This window comes from Takifugu rubripes, chromosome 1 (assembly GCF_901000725.2).
Source record: "Takifugu rubripes chromosome 1, fTakRub1.2, whole genome shotgun sequence".
In the NCBI taxonomy this organism is placed as follows: Eukaryota; Metazoa; Chordata; class Actinopteri; order Tetraodontiformes; family Tetraodontidae; genus Takifugu; species Takifugu rubripes.
In genome coordinates, this window is record NC_042285.1 from 21,251,368 (window position 1) to 21,269,458 (window position 18,091).

General features: G+C 42.7%; 1 protein-coding gene across 1 annotated transcript in view; it reads left to right on the forward strand.

Moving 5' to 3' along the window:
• Window positions 1-18,091, forward strand: part of abca12 (ATP-binding cassette, sub-family A (ABC1), member 12) — a 47,589-nt gene that overhangs the window by 7,083 nt on the left and 22,415 nt on the right. Inside the window, exons 12-39 of the mRNA XM_029839226.1 lie at window positions 479-624; window positions 775-908; window positions 1,389-1,519; window positions 2,557-2,721; window positions 2,967-3,169; window positions 3,400-3,536; window positions 3,756-3,870; window positions 4,070-6,703; window positions 7,065-7,177; window positions 7,295-7,353; window positions 7,481-7,629; window positions 7,716-7,846; window positions 7,943-8,085; window positions 8,606-8,761; window positions 8,946-9,154; window positions 9,654-10,547; window positions 10,991-11,097; window positions 12,144-12,250; window positions 12,696-12,895; window positions 13,060-13,136; window positions 13,948-14,078; window positions 14,544-14,714; window positions 15,686-15,850; window positions 15,988-16,183; window positions 16,548-16,687; window positions 17,127-17,246; window positions 17,410-17,500; window positions 17,862-18,041. Coding sequence (XP_029695086.1) covers window positions 479-624; window positions 775-908; window positions 1,389-1,519; window positions 2,557-2,721; window positions 2,967-3,169; window positions 3,400-3,536; window positions 3,756-3,870; window positions 4,070-6,703; window positions 7,065-7,177; window positions 7,295-7,353; window positions 7,481-7,629; window positions 7,716-7,846; window positions 7,943-8,085; window positions 8,606-8,761; window positions 8,946-9,154; window positions 9,654-10,547; window positions 10,991-11,097; window positions 12,144-12,250; window positions 12,696-12,895; window positions 13,060-13,136; window positions 13,948-14,078; window positions 14,544-14,714; window positions 15,686-15,850; window positions 15,988-16,183; window positions 16,548-16,687; window positions 17,127-17,246; window positions 17,410-17,500; window positions 17,862-18,041 — 7,204 coding nt within the window. The remainder of the gene's footprint in view (window positions 1-478; window positions 625-774; window positions 909-1,388; window positions 1,520-2,556; window positions 2,722-2,966; window positions 3,170-3,399; window positions 3,537-3,755; window positions 3,871-4,069; window positions 6,704-7,064; window positions 7,178-7,294; window positions 7,354-7,480; window positions 7,630-7,715; window positions 7,847-7,942; window positions 8,086-8,605; window positions 8,762-8,945; window positions 9,155-9,653; window positions 10,548-10,990; window positions 11,098-12,143; window positions 12,251-12,695; window positions 12,896-13,059; window positions 13,137-13,947; window positions 14,079-14,543; window positions 14,715-15,685; window positions 15,851-15,987; window positions 16,184-16,547; window positions 16,688-17,126; window positions 17,247-17,409; window positions 17,501-17,861; window positions 18,042-18,091) is intronic.

Consider the following 18,091-nt stretch of genomic DNA (forward strand, 5'->3'; position numbering starts at 1 on the left):
AGCTACTGTATAGTTAGGTTGTGGCTGCAGGACAACTGCTAGCCATAGCAACAAGATACTGCAAACCCCCCAGGTTGCATGTGGAGAAAATAAAGCCAATTAGGAGCTCACAGTGGTGGACATGTTTTGATGTGAGAAGTCCTTGTTAGAACTTGTGAGGGAACACTAAAATCTCTGTGTCTTTGCCGTAAGAGCCTGTTGACTTGTGACATAAAGTAATAGGCTAATACGAACTTGTAATAATCTGTGTTCGTCATAGGTCGTTATGCTGTATGGAAATAATAAACTGTACATGTCCAGGAATGTTTTCATTCATCCATTTATTACAGCTCTTTGAGGTCTAGCAGAAAGTCATTTTTTGAACTTCTCTGAATGCTTTGTCATATAAGGGCACCTGGTTTGGTTTGATTCCATATGATAAAATGATTTAAATTCAGTTCAGCCTTGAATCATCACACACAAACTGTAATTTTCCCAGGTTCTCCTTAAATGGAGTAAGTCCGTTGCTCCTCAGGACATCTCCTTCGCCAAGCAGCTGCTGCACAGTCTAATGGGAGGAAATGGAAGCTCCACAAGGGCCCTGCGCAGCGTGGATGCACAGCCACAAAATATTGAGGAGGAGCTGTCAGTACACAAACGTCATTTTTTCCTCCATAGGCCCACAGTTTGATATTTGTTACAGAATGATTAAAATTACTTTTTTTAATGATCCTAGAATAGCTTTAATTTGATAACATTTTAGGACTCTTATTCTCGAGCCTCTTGCTTTGTCAGGTTTTTGGAGGTCGGTAAAGTGTTGCTGGAGATCATAAAAGCTGTGCCTGAGGTAGACATGGTTGTCCAGCGAGTGCTCCGGACCAGCTTTCAGTCCATGCAGGCAGCCACAATGATCCTCGATGCTTTTGATGGTAAGGCTCCATAACCCCCAGCTCCAAACGGTGGCATTTTTCATTATCACCAACACTGAAACCCATAGCGGATAAACGTAAAACAAAGCTTGAGAAAGGAGGTAACAGATTCTCAAGACCTATATTGTTATGTTCAAGGAGTATGACTTGGATTTTAGACTGCGTGCGATCACAGGCATTATCCTAGTTCCCTTGATGAACATGGTTTCCATGGCACAAAGGTAAATAGAGCAGGTTCACACCCTTTCTCAGGGGAGAGGAGAGTAGAAATAGAGGAGCTTGAATAGAGGAAATGAATACATACACACATATACACACATATACACACACGCAGACATCCTTTTGGTCTTTTAATCACCCCCCCCCCCCCCCCCCCCCCCCCCCCCCCCCCCCCCCCAAGGGTGGTGTTACCCAGCAGCAGATTATTATTATCTAAAATCCTTTCGATTAGGTCATTATTGTCTTTTCTGCCCTCTCCAGTAATGATGCAGAATCTCCTGAAAGATGCCTCTCAGCTCCAGAAAACGTACTTAACGCTCCTGAGCAATGAGTCTGCTGCAGCCACCTGGATGTCTCGAGTCCTGGACAGTGTAATGATGGTGATCAATGAGGTAACAACACGAGTGATCAGAGACACAAGGCCAACACATGTTTGTTAAAAGACCAACAAACATTTCTCCCCTAAAGATCCTTACATTTCAGTTTAACCATACATTTATTTGCAAGTGCTTTTTCAAACACTCTGACACTACATTAAAAAAATAAAAAACAGATCAGAGTTAAAATAAGGTAATTTCTGAAAAACAGCATCAGTGGTGGAGCAGACCTGTGAGAAAACTGGGGGGCTGGTTATTGAGTGTAAAGAGGGGAATTTTGAACTGTGTGTGCTGTGTAATGGGGAGTCAGTGCAGGATTTGGAGGACCGGGGTGGTGTGGTCTCGGATGGGGGTGTGGGTGAGCAGATTGGGAACAGAGTTCTGGATTTTGAAGTGTATTGAGGAGTTTAGATGATTGACCATAGAGAATGCTCTTGCAATAGTCTGACCAAGGGTTTCTGCAGCAGAGAAGGTAAGTAAGGAGCAGACAGGGGGCAATGTTCTTGAGCTGGAAGAAGGAGGTCCTGCTGATGTGGTTGATGTAGCGGCCAAACCCTAGCTGGCTGTCAAACAAGATTCCAAGTTTGCGGGTATGTCGTGAGGGTGAGAGTGCAGTTCTCAAGGGTGGGGCAAATAAAATCTGATAATAAAGTCTGTCGTTGAAAGTAGCTGCATTCAAACCAGCAGGGACTGTGGCATGAAACTGTGAGACATTTTATTAACATAAGCAGATTAAGAGGTTTGAAATTGCACTTCAGCTTGAAAAAACAACAAAGCGTAAATTGACTTTAAGCTGTGCTAATTATCAGCAGTATGCCAGGATATTCAAGTTGACTACTCCTTAATTTATCCCCAATTCATTCAACACTGGCCTGTTGTTTATTCATGCATGTAGGCTTACCTGCACCAACTTACATGTATATAAGGTCTGTGATAAAAAATAATCTTCATCAGTTTATAAAAATTTAGTGAAAGAAAGAAGAGAAAGTTACAATGGATGGTTTTAACACTAGTGCAGCACATCCCTCAATACTCTTTGTCCACCTTATTAGAGTATCTCCTCTGGGTGTTTATGCTGTGAGGAGATCCTGACTCCTTTCGAGTGGCTCTTGGACACGGAGAGCATCAAAATCGAAGTGTGGAGAACAGCTTTCTGCCAAAACAGCTCCAGTTTAGAGCAGGCCCTGTTGATGGAATGGCAGCCGGTGGTGCAGAAGGTAAATATATGTTAAATCCTCATCTGAGAGATGGCAGATCACAAAAACACATGATAAGAGTTTATCATTCTGTTATCTGCTATAAATTCTGCAAGGATGTCTTATAGTAACAATAACTACAGTATTTCTGCTGCTGTTTTTATTATCAAGTCTGTTTTTCTTCTATTTCCGTGACCCAAACCCATCATTCTGAAAACTGTAAGAGCCTCACATTTGATGTATCTTGTTATGTTGGGTTTCTTCAGTTCCATGAAATATACAGAGCCCTCACAAGCCAACCAGACTACAACGTAACACTTCCCATGATTCTCTCTGAGTGGCACAAGTTGTACAACATCAGTCGTTTTGAAGTGTGGATAAACAGGCTGCCAGCGGAACTGGGTGAGGCGTACTGGAAGAACTGGATGCCACACACAACTCACAATATCACTGGAACTCTCCTACAAAGGTTTGCTCAAAATAAAAGAAATCTATATGGCAGACATGTGTATGCTATTTGTTGCAAATAACAAAAGCCCAGTACAGAGGTGCAATGATGAAATGTAATCCGAGTGAATGTCGGAATAGTGGGAAATGAAGGAAAGGAACAGACTGATAGACCGGATATCTACTGTGTTTTTCATTGCATGCAGTGCCTCCTCAACGGTTTGTGCTTCTTCCTGTTTGCTTTGGTTGTAGTTTCTTCATGTCCATGGTGAATTTTGGTGAGAAGATTGAGGCGAGTCAGTGGTGGCCTGAGCTAAAGCACTACTTTCACATGGTGAACTGGATTCTAAATTACAGGGACGCTGCCACAACCCCAAAGCCAACAAACTGTAAGTCAGTGTTTTCATTCTTTTGACTCTAATGGAAAATCATACCACTTTTATACATACTTTTAATAGCATAAAGTGATGCTTTTTGTGCTTTTACTCTTCAATCATTCATTTTTTTGAGCATATATATTACGTACAACAAATGTACATGGAACAATTTGACTTTTCTTACTTATGATCTATATCTCACATTTATTAGCTGCTTCTCTTTCCCCTCAGGTCAAATCAACATCTTCACCTCATCCATTCATTGTGATGTTAATATCAACTGGACAGAGTTTGTTGGGGCATTGACTCGAATTCTGAGGTCATCAAATCCAAATTTCCTCATTGAGTAAGTAACATGGGCCAGTATGTGACCTCTGACAATATTTATAAGAAGGTGTTATAAGTATCTGGATCCCTTTTGACTGAAGGGTTCTGCCTGGACACTATTTTTTCTGTTGGAAAAAAGAAATTGTTATTAGTTCTAACGTAACCATTTAAAGGTTTATTGTCAGAATCTCATGTTATTTTCCCTGTTTTGTCTTTAGTCTTCTCAAAGGAACTGTGAAACTGTTGCAAGATATCTATAGTTCCGCCTATACATCTCTGGCCAGCTCGTTCTTGACAAAGGAACTGAAAGGTGGCGGTGCGATGAGCACCTACCTGATCAACCTGCTGAACAAAGTGGACGACTTTGTTAAGAAGATCGTCGGGCTTCCTGATAGCAGCATCTCTAACATTGAGCTGATGCGTCCCCACATCAGCAGCCTGCTACAGTCCACCGGTCTGACGCCGCTGCTGCCTCTGCTCTTCAGTCACCAACCTCCCAATGCCTCAGCCGTCATTGATGCTGCCTTAAAGATTGGCAGGCTCAACCAGCACATTTTTACCTTCAACGAGTCAGATGCAACCATGCCTCAGCTGGAACGCTTGATCGTGAAGTTCCTCTCCATGGAGGATAATCTCACCATATCGCTCTCCCACATCATGGGCCACTCTCTGCTCACATATTTAAAATACATCACTCCCGATGATGTAGCGCGTGTCAGGAAAAGCCTGGAACCTTACACTAACCAGACCTCGTCAGGGATGGTGGAGGCCATCCTGAAGGCCATGGAGCTGCTGAAGACAGTCACTGATTCTCCAAACGGTGACCCGACTCACATCATTCTGGCTTACATACAGCAGCTGCAGGAATTTGTGATTTCTCTGTTAAGACTGAAAAGAATGGACCGTTCCTCACTACCTAATGGACAGTTGAGCCTGGCACAGGTCACCGAACTCCACCAGATTTTTAAGGACTTTCTCAGCCTCCTAACTCCAGTGAGCCTTCAAAACCTGACCCGTGCTGGGCCCGATGCTGCTCAGAACACTGTTATACAGAAGTTTGTGCCATTACTACCACCTCATGTCCAAGTCGAAGCTGTTAGGTTTTTGCAGGAATTCAAAACTCTGCAAGATAAAGTGGGCCAATGTGCAGCAGGTCACAACTGCTTAGCTGGCGTTTCTGAAATTTTCACCTTCCTTGATAAGATTTTAGACATGATGCTGTCTGCCAATGGTTCTGTCAGCCTCACATTTACGACGCCCAACACTCTGATGAGGATGCAACAATATGAGGAAGTCGCCTCCATATTCTTCCCGTTATTGTTGTCCTCAAATGATGCTGCCTATGTCAGAACATTCAGACAAACTCTTCATTTCATCAGACTGGTTATGGCTGCACAGAATATCACCGTTTCTGATGTCCAGAGTGCTCTGAAACAGTCCAATCTGACTATTGATGACCTGAACCAGATTGCCACGTTAGCTGGCGCGGCTAACATAAATGACCTGATTGTTAACATAATGCAAATAATCAATGCTCGCCAGTGTTTCGAACCACAGAATAACATAATGGTGACAGCCCAGTGTGTTCAAAGACTGGCAAACGGGGTCATCGGCTTCCTGATGCACCTACCCGCTCTCCGTAATGACACGGCCATCCTTTCCACGATCCCGCTTATTGTCAATAACACCATCAGTGAAATTGTCCAGTCCAACTTCACCTCCAATCCAGCTATGGTACTGGTGCAGGCCCTCAATGTGACTCTGGCCAATGTCAAAGTGAGCCTCCAGCTGAACAACCTGACCACTCCAGAGATCATGAATGAACTCAGAGTACTGGAAGGACTGATCCAGCTTGCCACCCTTCCCCTGCCATTTAACACCTCTTTCAACGCCACACTGCTGATGACCAACCCCACATATGCACAGAAAGTATACTTGCAGATCATTGATTGGTACTTGAAAAGAATCGTAGCGATCAGCAACAACAGCTCGGTCGCTGACCTTCTTCAACCCTTTTTCTCCCTCACGCAAATGCAAGTGACGCTCCAACTAGCAAGTACGAATTTCACGCTGTTTGTGAGCAACCAAGTGGAGCACCTCATAAACAACCTGCGGTTCCCCATAGATGGTGCAGGGCTTCATGAAGTCGGCCTGACTTCAGTTGCGATTTTCCGACGTCTCTTTGATCTAATCATATTAAACCTGGAGCTTCAAAGCAATACATCAGGCTCCTCACCGTTTCTCCTTCCGCACAACTTGAAAGCTGCTAAGCTTCAAGTTCGGCTGTACCTCGACCTAATAGAGATGTGGATGAAACAACCCAACGTCCCGTCACTCCTCACCAGTATGCTCCAGTGGGGAAACTCCTCCATAGATGCCTCCACCCCTATAAGGGACCTGCATCACCTGCTTCAGACACTGAGGGATTTTCTTGATAATGATCAGCTCAGCTACCTCTCCATCATCAGCAACGTCACCCAATCTCTGAGCAAAGCGGTCATGATAGCAGAGCAACCGGGCGGTCTACAGAGTGACCAGTTTTTAGCGACCATCTTGGAAGCAGCCCAAAACGCCCTGCAGATCCTGAATCGAACTGTGACCCCACTGTCACTCTCTGTGCAACACAACATCCTGGAGATTGTGCACAACTCTCTTAGGCTCATTCTCCAACCAGACATGAACTTTGGTTCTTCACGTAACATCTCCCTCGTCATCCTCAAGAGGACTGAGAGTGTCGTCCGGGAGTTGTTCCCGGGAATGGCTGGCTCCTACATGCTTTCTGGACTCAAAGTAGTGGTCACATATTTCCAGACGATCTCCTCATTCTCAGATCCAGACAACTGGAATCAGCTGTGAGTGATTCCTTATTCTCTGTTAACGCTGAAATGCTAGCATTTTAATCAGTAATGGTGGAACAAACAGTTACACCTCAGTTGTCACCCAGGAAATGTGAATAGTGATACAAGTTCAACTATTTTCTGATCTCTGCAAGGTTTCTATATGAGTTTTTTTTCAAAATTATAGATGCGATGGTTTACAATTCAACAAATAAGAGGTTGTATGTAAATTGGTATAGAACAGTTTAGCGGAACCATGCTGAATTTGCCCATCTTCTCTTGCAGTCATTAAGGAGGAGGATTTAATGCCAAGATCTTAGATTATTGTTTGATGAGAATTTCAGATTAGAAATGTTGATTATTCTTTTTTCTGAAGAATTTTGAATGAGATGAGGACAATCCAGAGCCTCCTCCCAGGAAACAGCTCAGCCAACGTTTACATCTCTGTGCTCATCAACATTACGCAATTTGTGTTGGAGTCCGGCCGAGGTAAAAGAGGTTTTTTTTTCGTTATTACATATTTCCAATACCCGGAATCATACTGATAATCATAGAACAAGGTTGGTGTGTTTAAGTACATCAACAACACTTTATTTTTGGTTTCAGGAAACATGAGTATATGGGCAAGTTTTGAAGATCCAAACTTGCCCGTTATTTTTGTCCAGGTAAAAAACAAAACAACATCCTCATTTATTCAAAATTATGCACCCATGGAATATTTTAGCATCTTATTTTACCTTCAAATATATTACATTTTTTTAAAATATGTTTGGCACTCTCATCTTATTTTAGATTGGAAGAATTCTCAGCAAACTTTGGCCGCTCCTCACTGGAACCCCTGGTTCACCTACAACTGCATCATCGCTGATGGACTTTGCTCACCTTGCACCAGTCCTGGAGCAGCTGGTGACTGGGAAGGCAGACAAAGACACGTGGGACAAGTATGCACACACAGCAGCTTTCCTAATGCCCACTGTTGATCAGGTGCATCTGTGGGTGACCCAAAGCAAATTCATTTCTTGTACAGATTTGAAAAAATGGTTGAAGCACTGCTGTCAATGCTCAGAGAGACAGAGGTGTGGGACAGTGTCCCAACTGTGATCACACTGGCTGAAAAAGTCATGGCAAGAATAGTGAGAAACATTCAAGCAGAGAACGGTAAGGCTACTACTAGAAATCTTATCAGAAATGTTGTTTGTTTTGTTATCCAGCTGCACGTCTTGTTTTCCTCCCTTTAATGTTTTCTCCTTTTAGCGATGATCTTAAGTCTGGAGACGCCTTTGGTAACACTGATGAAAGGAATAGCTTCATTGGTAAACAGCAGTCAGTTTAACGTCACGGGGCTGCAGGACAAAATGCAGCTTGCCATTGAACTCACCCTGCAGGCTGCTCAGAAGGTTAGACTTTTGTTTTAAACATTGATGTCACCATACACTCCCCAGCGGCAGATACATAACCATTAGTTTACCAGAACCTTTTGTAATATATTTAGAAGAAATACCACCCCCCCTCCCAGGTATCAGATCACTATCAGTTAAATTTAATTTATATTGCAAGGACTCTAATCCAGGAACGAATATATCACGTAGCAGGAAACGTTGCAGCATGTGTTCCTTTGAGAGAGCTTTGTTACTGCTGCATGAAACCATAGATGACCCACTGTTAATTCATGTACATTGTGTTTACTACACGTATTCACTATAAGTGGGCGTTTAACCAGCATGACAACCTGATACCTGTGTGACAAACCTGTCCTTTCTTTGTTTATCTGTCATCTGCATGGACATATTTGTTGTTTCCCTCATGCAGTTCTTTCAGACACTCTGTTCTGGTTTTGTCTGTTTGACCGACGCTACTTCTTTACACAAAACAATGCATGTGACTCATTTATGCCGTATTTGACATACTTCTCTGCAGGCAAATGGAACATTGGTTTGCAGTGATGTTCTCAAAGTTTGGCAGCCGGTAGGAGCGATGGTGGGGTTAAGCCAGGATGCCATGGCAATGTGGTGCAATGTCAGCATGCAGCCCCTTATAGATGCCTATAACGACATCATCCACCTAAACATGAGTGTAAGACACATGATGATTGAATAGAGATTTGGCAAGAAAATCTTTGTGTGTTCCTCAGATGAAATAAACATACTTTCACAAAGTAAATTTAATAGATTCTGCCACTTGGTGGCACTATTGTTGCACAAGGAAAGCTGCCTTATCCCTTCTCCCTGTTCTGTCATACATGTTATCTCTACATCAGATGGGACCATTGACTGGGAATGCCACGGCTGCTAGGATTGTCAAGATTGTACAGTCCTTCTACCAGGCCAGCATTAATCACACTCTCGTGACAGAGAGGCTGATTATGAACTTCTCCAGCCTGTTCTCTGTTTGGATGGGCCAGCCTCTGAATCCTGGGGCACAGCATCACTGGTACAAGCAGCTCCAAAGCCTTAATGTGGAAAACAGGTGATCATTTTAGAGGCACTATACAGCTGAAATGAACAATTCAGCAAAAAGAAAAACAAATATTGAAGACTGAACAACAGTTTGACTGCACATATTTAAATTGCAATGCACCCTTATAATAAAATCCACTGAAGATCAAAGTCAGAACATATTTAACATGCTTTTATTTTTTCTGTAGAGATACACCCTGGTTATCATAGACAGATACATATCTCTAGATGACCTCAGTCCTCTGTAGCATTATCTTCAGGGCACTAGTTTAACCAGTTTGATTCCTACGTAATCTGTAGATTATTTTTATTGGAAATGCAGTAACGAGCCAACACAGTGACAGAACATGAGAACTTTGATTGCAGCTTTTAACAGTGTGGAGGGACAACCTGGACAGCAGGGAGGACAGCAGTGAAAAATAGTTCACTTTGTTGTGTTGTTTAGTGTTGTTTAGCTATTACAATCCCTGCAAATGGAAATGATATTATTTGAATTTGCCGCTCCCCAGCCTGGCTTCCATCAGGATGCTCGCAGATGAGGTGCTGAAAGTGGCCCCCTTGCTGCATCCTTACATCCGTGCTGTAGAGAAAGCAGCCAGTCACGTCCTGGAGAACCTCCATCTGATTCAAAACAACCACACATCTGAGATCCTCTTCAGGGAGGCAGCCATGATCTTCCTCTCCTCCGCAAACATCATTCTGCCCACTTCTGGACTGAACCAGGCGGCCATTGCTGACATGATAAGGAATGCCGTGAAGATGATGATCGACATGAAGATATTTGGTCACGCGCCCGAGGTCTACCAAGCTCTGGAGAACTTCTTGGCATCCAATGACTCAAACTTGATCGCACAGAGGCTCACTGAGATGTTTGCATGGCTTTCCACCACTCAAGCGTCTGGACTGGACCTGTTGACTCAGACTCTGCCCCAAATCTACGACATCTTGCGGCCTGTCTGGGCTGTTGTGGCTCAGATAAATAAGGACTTGTCAGTACTCTGGGAGCTGTTGGAGGACTTGGTCGGAAACATTCTGAAAATGTTCCGGCAGCTGATAAGCACTGGTGGTCTTGTAAACCATGGGGGTATGTTTGAGCAGAGTTACCATCCAACACGGAGCCGTCACAAGCGTGAAGTCCTGCAGACACCAAGGGACCCCATGGATGACTTCATAGACCTCTTTTACATCGACTATCCCTCCATGTTCAGAGCCATGTCTGTCCCTCCTGCCACAGCCGAAATCATGGAGACTGTTCATGTATTCGCTGCCAATCCTGATTTGAAAGTTGTCCTAAATGGGGCAACACAAGGAATGCCGTGGGGTTTGAACGCCTCTCGGGAGGAGACCATTCACGCCGCGCTCAGTGTCTTCTCCTTCCTCACCCACCCCGGAACTTTTGAGACGTGAGTATTCTTTGATTAGGGCTCAACAAATCTTATACCTAATTACATACTACATCATTTTAGAAAATGTTACTGAAGTAACTGTACAGACAGTAATGTTCCAGTTTCTGTCAATAACTCGTGACAGGAGACTACATAAATTTGGGCGTACATAAAGGAGAGGTTCCTGGATTAGGCTGAATGATGAGTTTCCATTCCTGACATTTTTCAGTTCACACCTTTTTCACACCTGTTCCAACAAGGAAGTTTTCAAGTTATTGTTTTTTGGTTTCTGTTATGTACAAAATATCAGTTTCGGTACCTGTGAAGTCAAACTGTGAAAAAATTTGCCTGATACAACATATTTACTGTATTAAATTAGGTTGTAAGGGGGGGAAGGAAATGCATTTAAAATGATTCTTTGATAAGTTGATTCAGTACAGCACTTCTTTAATCTTTCTCAGGCCATCCATGGATATGCTGTGGGATGCTGTTCGTACACTTCCTGATAGTTTCCCCTTGGCCCCAACGCTCAAAAACATTAGTCGAGCTCTTGCCAGTGAATCTCCAGGTAACCTGATGCTTTGAAGCTACATTGTTTCTACCTCAGTCTGGACATCTTAAACGCTTATTGGTCCAGGGCAGGCCTTCATAATGAGAAATGTGCACTCATTAGTTCAGTGAAGAATCCCCAAATGAATCCTGTTATCCTTTTAGTCTCTTCCAATTAACTTTACCTCCTGACTCCTCTGTGAATTTCCTTCTTGTCATGCTTGATTTACTTGTTGCCACATTGTACAGTGATGCGTGTTTACACAGTGGCTATGACAGTATAAGCCCAACCTTTACATTTAATAATGACTTGTAGATAGAGCAGAAAGTATGACGTTAACATCATAGATCTGGTACTGTGTGGAGTATCCAGCTTCACATCAGTTCAGCTTCTGTTCCTAAAGATCTCATGGCCCTTCTCCAGCAGGTGGCCACTCAGCACCTTTCTAAATCTCATTAGCAAAGTGGAATTCAATCACTTATCCTGTCCGCCCTCTCTCAACATCTCCCGGTATAGTCTTGCAAGTGGACATCTTTGACCTCCTTTTAATTGGCATCCGTGCTTTTGTCATAATGTTTTCGCTCTTTAGGACGCAAATGTAGCTTCGTTCCTCTGAAACCCCACTTGTATTCCTTACATGCACACACTGTAGTCGGGAAGCCCTGCAGGTTTACAGCACCCCAAGATTAAACACTGCCATTGTCTAATTCTGGCCTAATTAAATATTCTGTCATCGCATCGCATCCTGTTGCCTGAGGTAGTTCCTTTCTTAGGGCTTGTCAGATGTGTTTTAATGCACGACAGCATCCACTACTCCTGGCCCCGTTGGCCCCATCAGTCCCCATGCATGGCTTCACTTTAAGCACATCATTTGTTGAGCGCTGCCTGACGCCGCTGCCCCGTAATGGTGCGAGTTGTAATGAGGCCCACTGGGATGTCGTGTTATTCGGTCACCTTTCAGATCTTCTTGCCCTCTTTCTCTCGCTCCCATCACATCTTCCTGTCTGACTCATTTATCCTCTGTATCCCCCCCCCCCTTTTTCATGTTGTCTTGCCTTTTGCAGAGAACCTGATCGTCATGCAACAGGCCATCCAAACAGTCGCTAAGCTCTTCCAAATCAACCCGTCGGCCCCTGAATTCACAGCACAACTTCAGCAACTGAGATCTCAGGTCTCTGCATGGCTTCTACCACTTTCATTTTTGTATAAAAATGCACTGAGAAGTTCAAAAAATTGTTTTTACTCTGTGTGTCTTATTATTTATAAATACAGGACTCTTAAATAACATAGCTCCCAACGGTCCAAGGTGTTAGATTTGTATGAATTTTTATATAATTTTTGTTTACTTTAACATTAAAATAGCATAAAAGTTACTTTGTTATCATTTATATTAGCTGTTAGATGTTATTAGCTGCTGTTGCTATAATGTTGCCCTGCCATTATTCTGGAGAGGTCCAGAAGAGTTAAACAATAAAAAAGGAGGAAAAGGAACTTTAATTAATTGATATAACTCACCTATACCTATTTCAATAAGACCTAATGAGGGTGATTTGAAACTTTACAATCCAGATTTGTTCCTAAACTCCACTGGTGCTGATTTGGGTGGTTCTTTTTAGGTGTGTATGTTGAAGAACACTTCTACCATGAGTGTTTTGGAGTGGACCCTCTACATGAAGCCTGGTCAGCTGTGTCACACACTCCTGCCCAGCCTGCAGCTGTTGATCGAAAGCCTAAAGTTCAACATGACTTCTCTGAACGATGCCATCTTCCACGCTGTCATTGGAGAGCCGAGCACCTACAACATCAAGTCAGACTGGTACAGCAGTTTTCTCTTTGCTTCACGTTCAGAGGTATCCTCTCTCTGATCTGCTGAATGGATTTCTGGAGCTACAGCCTCTTATTTACTTTGACCGTTTATCCCGAACACAAACTTCGCCCTTTGATGCATTTGTTTTCATCTCTGTTGATCTGTGATTACAGGACATCTGCGTTGAGTCAAGGTTTGGGCTTTAACACCAGCACCCTGAGTTCTCTCAGTATTAACATCACATCTCCAGGTAGGACTTAACTCTAATCGTCACAATACTAACAATCTTTCAAATTGTAAATAGCATTTTATGAGTAATTGCTATCACAATAAAAAAATAATAATTCCAAAAATTTGTACATTACATTTTACATTTAAGTCCCTGTTAGTAGTTAATTAATTAATAGTAAATGTATTGCTTGTTTTCATGTTATAAACATATCAATAAGAAATAGCAGCGGTACCATCTTAAGGTCTGTGTATTTGTTTATAGTTAGCGAGCGTCACTCTCGCGTTGTTTTCGTGCTTTAAAGTGGTCTAAACTGCATGAGTTTTTAAAAGCTGTGCCGCCGCATATTTTAAATATAAATAAATCAAGGATGGAATTTTAGCTTTGTTAAACTGACATAAAGGAATGTAATGGCATTCATTTTTTTAAAAAAAAATAGTTGCAGAACTCGTCCTTCCAGTTTTTAATTATCTTATTTGTGCGCTACTAAGAAATGCTGTCATAGGTTACTGATGTTCCTGTTCCACAGCCTGTCCTCCCTGCAGTTTGTTTGTTCTTATATGTGGTATTTATTTAAGTAGGGAAACAGATATTAATCCAAAAGGAAGGCAGAATTCCATACATGCATACCTTGAAATCTTTCACAGACCAGTTCCGCCCACCTGTATCCACAGACTTTCTCCTCACAGGCAATTTGTCAATTATTGTTGCTTTAGGAAAAAAGCTTTTTTTCGCAGGTTTAGCTTCGTCCCTATCAGCCCTTGACATGTTGTCAGTATATCAAATGTAGATACTGGCGCTACAATAAATCCACTATCTCTTTTTTCCCCAGGAGTGTTGACGGTCGGAGAAATGCTGAGGAATAACTCGGCATTCCTTGCAGATGTTCAACAACACATGAATTTTAGTCTGGTTGCTCTCCGCCGGCTGATGGATACAGCCATACCGAACAACAATTTAATGGTGAGTCAGATGCATCCTATAAACATAGTGGAAGGAAACATTTCCTCGCTTCTGTGTAAAGAGTAACAATAAGAATTGTTTGGAGAAATGACACCTCAGGAAGAGCTTCCAGGTTCCCCACCTGATCTGCTCTCTGAGGAGAAAGGTCAATTTGAGCTTATATGAGTCAGGTTGCAGAGGGCAGAAGCACTATTGTTAATACTAACATTAGATAAAACATAGAATATTTAATAAATATGATTTTAAGGCTCTTAAATGTTGACAAAGTTTTAGCTATCTGTATTCATTTTAACTTTACTTATATGTTAATAGCATGGTTTAAACTAGCTTATTTTTCTCCCTTTCAAGTCCTTCGATTGTTGGAGTATAAGATTAATAACACAGTGATGTTTTATGATGCCATTAAACAGTTTTTTTGCTTAGCTTACTTGTTTAGTGATTTCAGCGCTGTTGTTGCCTGATCAGATCCTGTCCTGGTTGGTCAATCTGCGTCACTGCAACTCCAGAGCATACGTGGAGCAGCAGAAGATGGACGCGGTCATCCTGAAGGCCTTCTGCTCCATGTCTGTTAAGGACTGGTACACCCTGTCGGTGCTGATGGCTCGCCATCTCAACACTGAGAAATTCATCTACAGAGTAAGACCGAGTCTTTAACTAAAGCACCCTGATGAGTTCCTCTGTTGTGGACGTTCTTTCCGTGCTTCTGTGGAAGCGCCAGCGCCAGGGAGTGTGAAGGGTTAGTGATTGTACATGCGGCTGTGATCGCTGATTGAAAAAAGCGCTGCAGCAGGACGTCATTATTTATTTCACAGCATCTGTTTGGAGAACAGACACAGCGTAGCTTGGTGAGGGAAAACCCTTCGAACAACATGTTTCATAGTTGATGTACATGAAAGAACATGATTTATACAAAAGGAAAGAAAGAGCGAGACCTCCATCAATAGTGCGGAATGTGGGTGCAAAATAAATCTGTGAAGTTTTTATATCATGCCTGGACAAAAGTGTTTATTTGTCTTTCTTTTTTAGGCTGATTGGATTTCATTTTAAAACCACAATCTGCAAAATATAAATCTAATTCATTGACTAGCTTTTTAAAATTTATGTTACTGGTTTGTGAGTTAAAACTTTTTAAACCTTTTTAAACTGTTGACATGACTCTCCGTGGAGAAATCCACCCTCTAAATGTATGTTCTGGGCTTGTGTACCTTAAGTGTACCTAACCAAAGATTGAAATTTCCTTCAACACACACACACACACGCGTGCACACACACACACACACACACACACAGACAGACACACACACACACACACGCAAAATAAAAATGGCATATTGCCAAAGTAAGCAGCTAACTGGGTGTTGTGTTGTAGCAGAAATATCTGCTGTGCAGCACAAGTTAAAGGACAAAATGGATCAATAAGGAAGCCCAACATCTGATTTTGAACTGTCAGATTTGATTTTAGTAAATATAAATAATAGAGGTCAAAGGTGATAAATGACTCGTAAATACGGGCCATTCTTTCACCTTTGCCATCCCTCATAAGGTCACAGCTCGCAGTGAAACGCACAATATAATCATTTTGGTGATGATTGTTTACTGTTTTCTAGATGATTCTCTCTGAAGAGGTGCAGACCTTGATGCAGGTGTTGCTTCACGCCGCTAAGGTCATAACCAACATGATGAACTCGTTTCTTCCTGCCATTAATCAGCTGCAGAGGTACTTGTACGCCATCGATGACCTCAACCTGATGGCCGACGCCGACTTTTCCAAAGTGCGTAGTGTTCCCACAGGCCTTACAGTCAGATTGTCAGTAGGCCTTTGAGTTTATGTCACAGGAGATGTGGATTTTGGTTTCAACATATGCATGAACCAAAGTGGACGAAAAGCAGCTTCTTTCTTTTTCCCCAGATGGTGAGAGGACAGAGGAACAACATCCCCACGCAGGCCACATTCGTCACCCTCTCTCGAGCGCTATGCAGTAACGGCATCCTTGCTGTATTTGGAATCGCTCAAATGCCGGCCGTGTCCGTGTCGAGCCCCTCAATAACTGACATTGCCCAGAGGGAGGAGATGATTGACAGGTTTAAGATTCCTCGAAACGCCTGTACGTCAGCAGAAAAGCTTTTATTTTATAATGTGGGCTAAGTCACAGTTCTGAAAAGATGCAATCAGCATCAAGTCTCTTTAACAATGTGGATGGGCTAAGGAGATGCATTTATAATCTTTGGACAATACAAATTGAAAATTGAAATTAGGAAATTAGTCAGGAACTTGACATTATCTTGGGTAATACTGAGAATCACACTGAGATTAAATGATTAGTCTTTTTAGAACATAGTTGACGTCAAAAAGCTATCTAACATCAGCATCATCTTTCATCCACCATCCTTGACATTTGGCCTTGAAGTATTTATGCAGATAGCGCACGTATCTGCATACCTGTGCATAATGGTTCGTCTCATCTTTAGCTCCCTTCTGCATGAACATGTACTTGGACATGGTCAACACCACTGGAGGAGCCATCGCCTGGGCGTTCCTCAAACCCATGCTGATGGGGCACATTCTGTTCAGCCCTGACACACCCGTCACCAGGGCTATAATGGAGAAGGTATGTCGCTACTCCAGGATTCCTGGATTCCAGTCAGAATTGGCTCCCTTGGGACACTATCTTCACATGTTTAATCAAATTCCTCTTACAGCTTGCACCTTCATGACTTTTATGTACCGGTACATTATCCATATTCCATTAAAATCCATTGTCAGATGCTGTCATGTGGTAATACATCATTTTTGGGTTTCTTCAGCTTATTGACTGTTTAATTGTCACGTTGTAGCATATCCAGGGAAACAGAGCAGCAGGAGGGTCCGTATATTTGTATGCGTCACCATCTTCTGTTGTGGTGCTGTTCTAATAGATCTGATTTGGTGTCCTGTTCCCTTTTGTACGCTTTCACAGCTACATGCCCCAAAACAACAGGTTGTGGATTCTGGCCTCAGAGTTGTTGATTTTCTTTTTAATGCTCATTTGTCCTTCTGCCCTTGTCCAGGCCAATGCGACCCTGAATGAGTTTGCCAACCTGAGGAAGCACTCAGAGGACTGGATCGAATCCTCCAACTACATCATAAACTCAGCCCAGATACTCAGCCAGACCTTGCCCATGCTGCAGGTAAGAAAGTGCCTACGTTCCTTCCTTCCCCCCCTGATTATTCTGGCTAGGCTGCTGTTGCCTGAAAGTTTGGAGATAAACTTTATAGTGGTCTTCAGCTTGTTTCAGCAGTTGAATATTGATGTTGTTCACTGTCTCTTCTGCTCTCCCTCCCCATTGTCAGAATTCCCTCGGCAATTCCTTTGTGCAGAACTTCATTGAGATGCAGACAGACATCAATGTCGGCAAAATGAAGGAGACACTCAGCAACTTCTGTGAGTGAGCATTTGAAGGTCTTACTTTTGTAAGCAGCAGATCCCAGGCTTAGCTCACTTTCCCGACTCCACTCACCGGCTGTAAAATACCCAAACTGTCAGAAAATGGGACTCTTCCACAGGGTTATAGAAAGCACTGCACAAATTTCAACAATAGATGAAATACATGCTTGCCTAGTTTTAAAAAGGAGGCCAAAAAACTGTATTTTACTCACCTCAAAAATTATTAGCACCTCAAAATTGCACTGAGCAAAGCTGGATGGTTTATTGTTTAACAGCTGACCTTAAAGGTTGCAGCCGACGGTGTCAGAAATGTGCTTTTGACCTGCTTCATCCGCTCGTTTTTTCTGCTCTGCCACAGCTAACATGACCACCTTGTTGGAGAAGAATAAGCCTATTCTGCAGCAGATCACCACCTTGTCCAGGCTGATGGTGAACCTCTCTTCCTGTATCAAGTTTGACCGCTACCGTGGTTACAATGATACCAAAGAGCTTGACACTGTAGCTCAAGAGCTCGCCAAAAACCGAGACCTCTATGCAAGTGAGTAAATAGCAGCAGTGATTAATCCTGTTCTGCAAGGCAACCACACA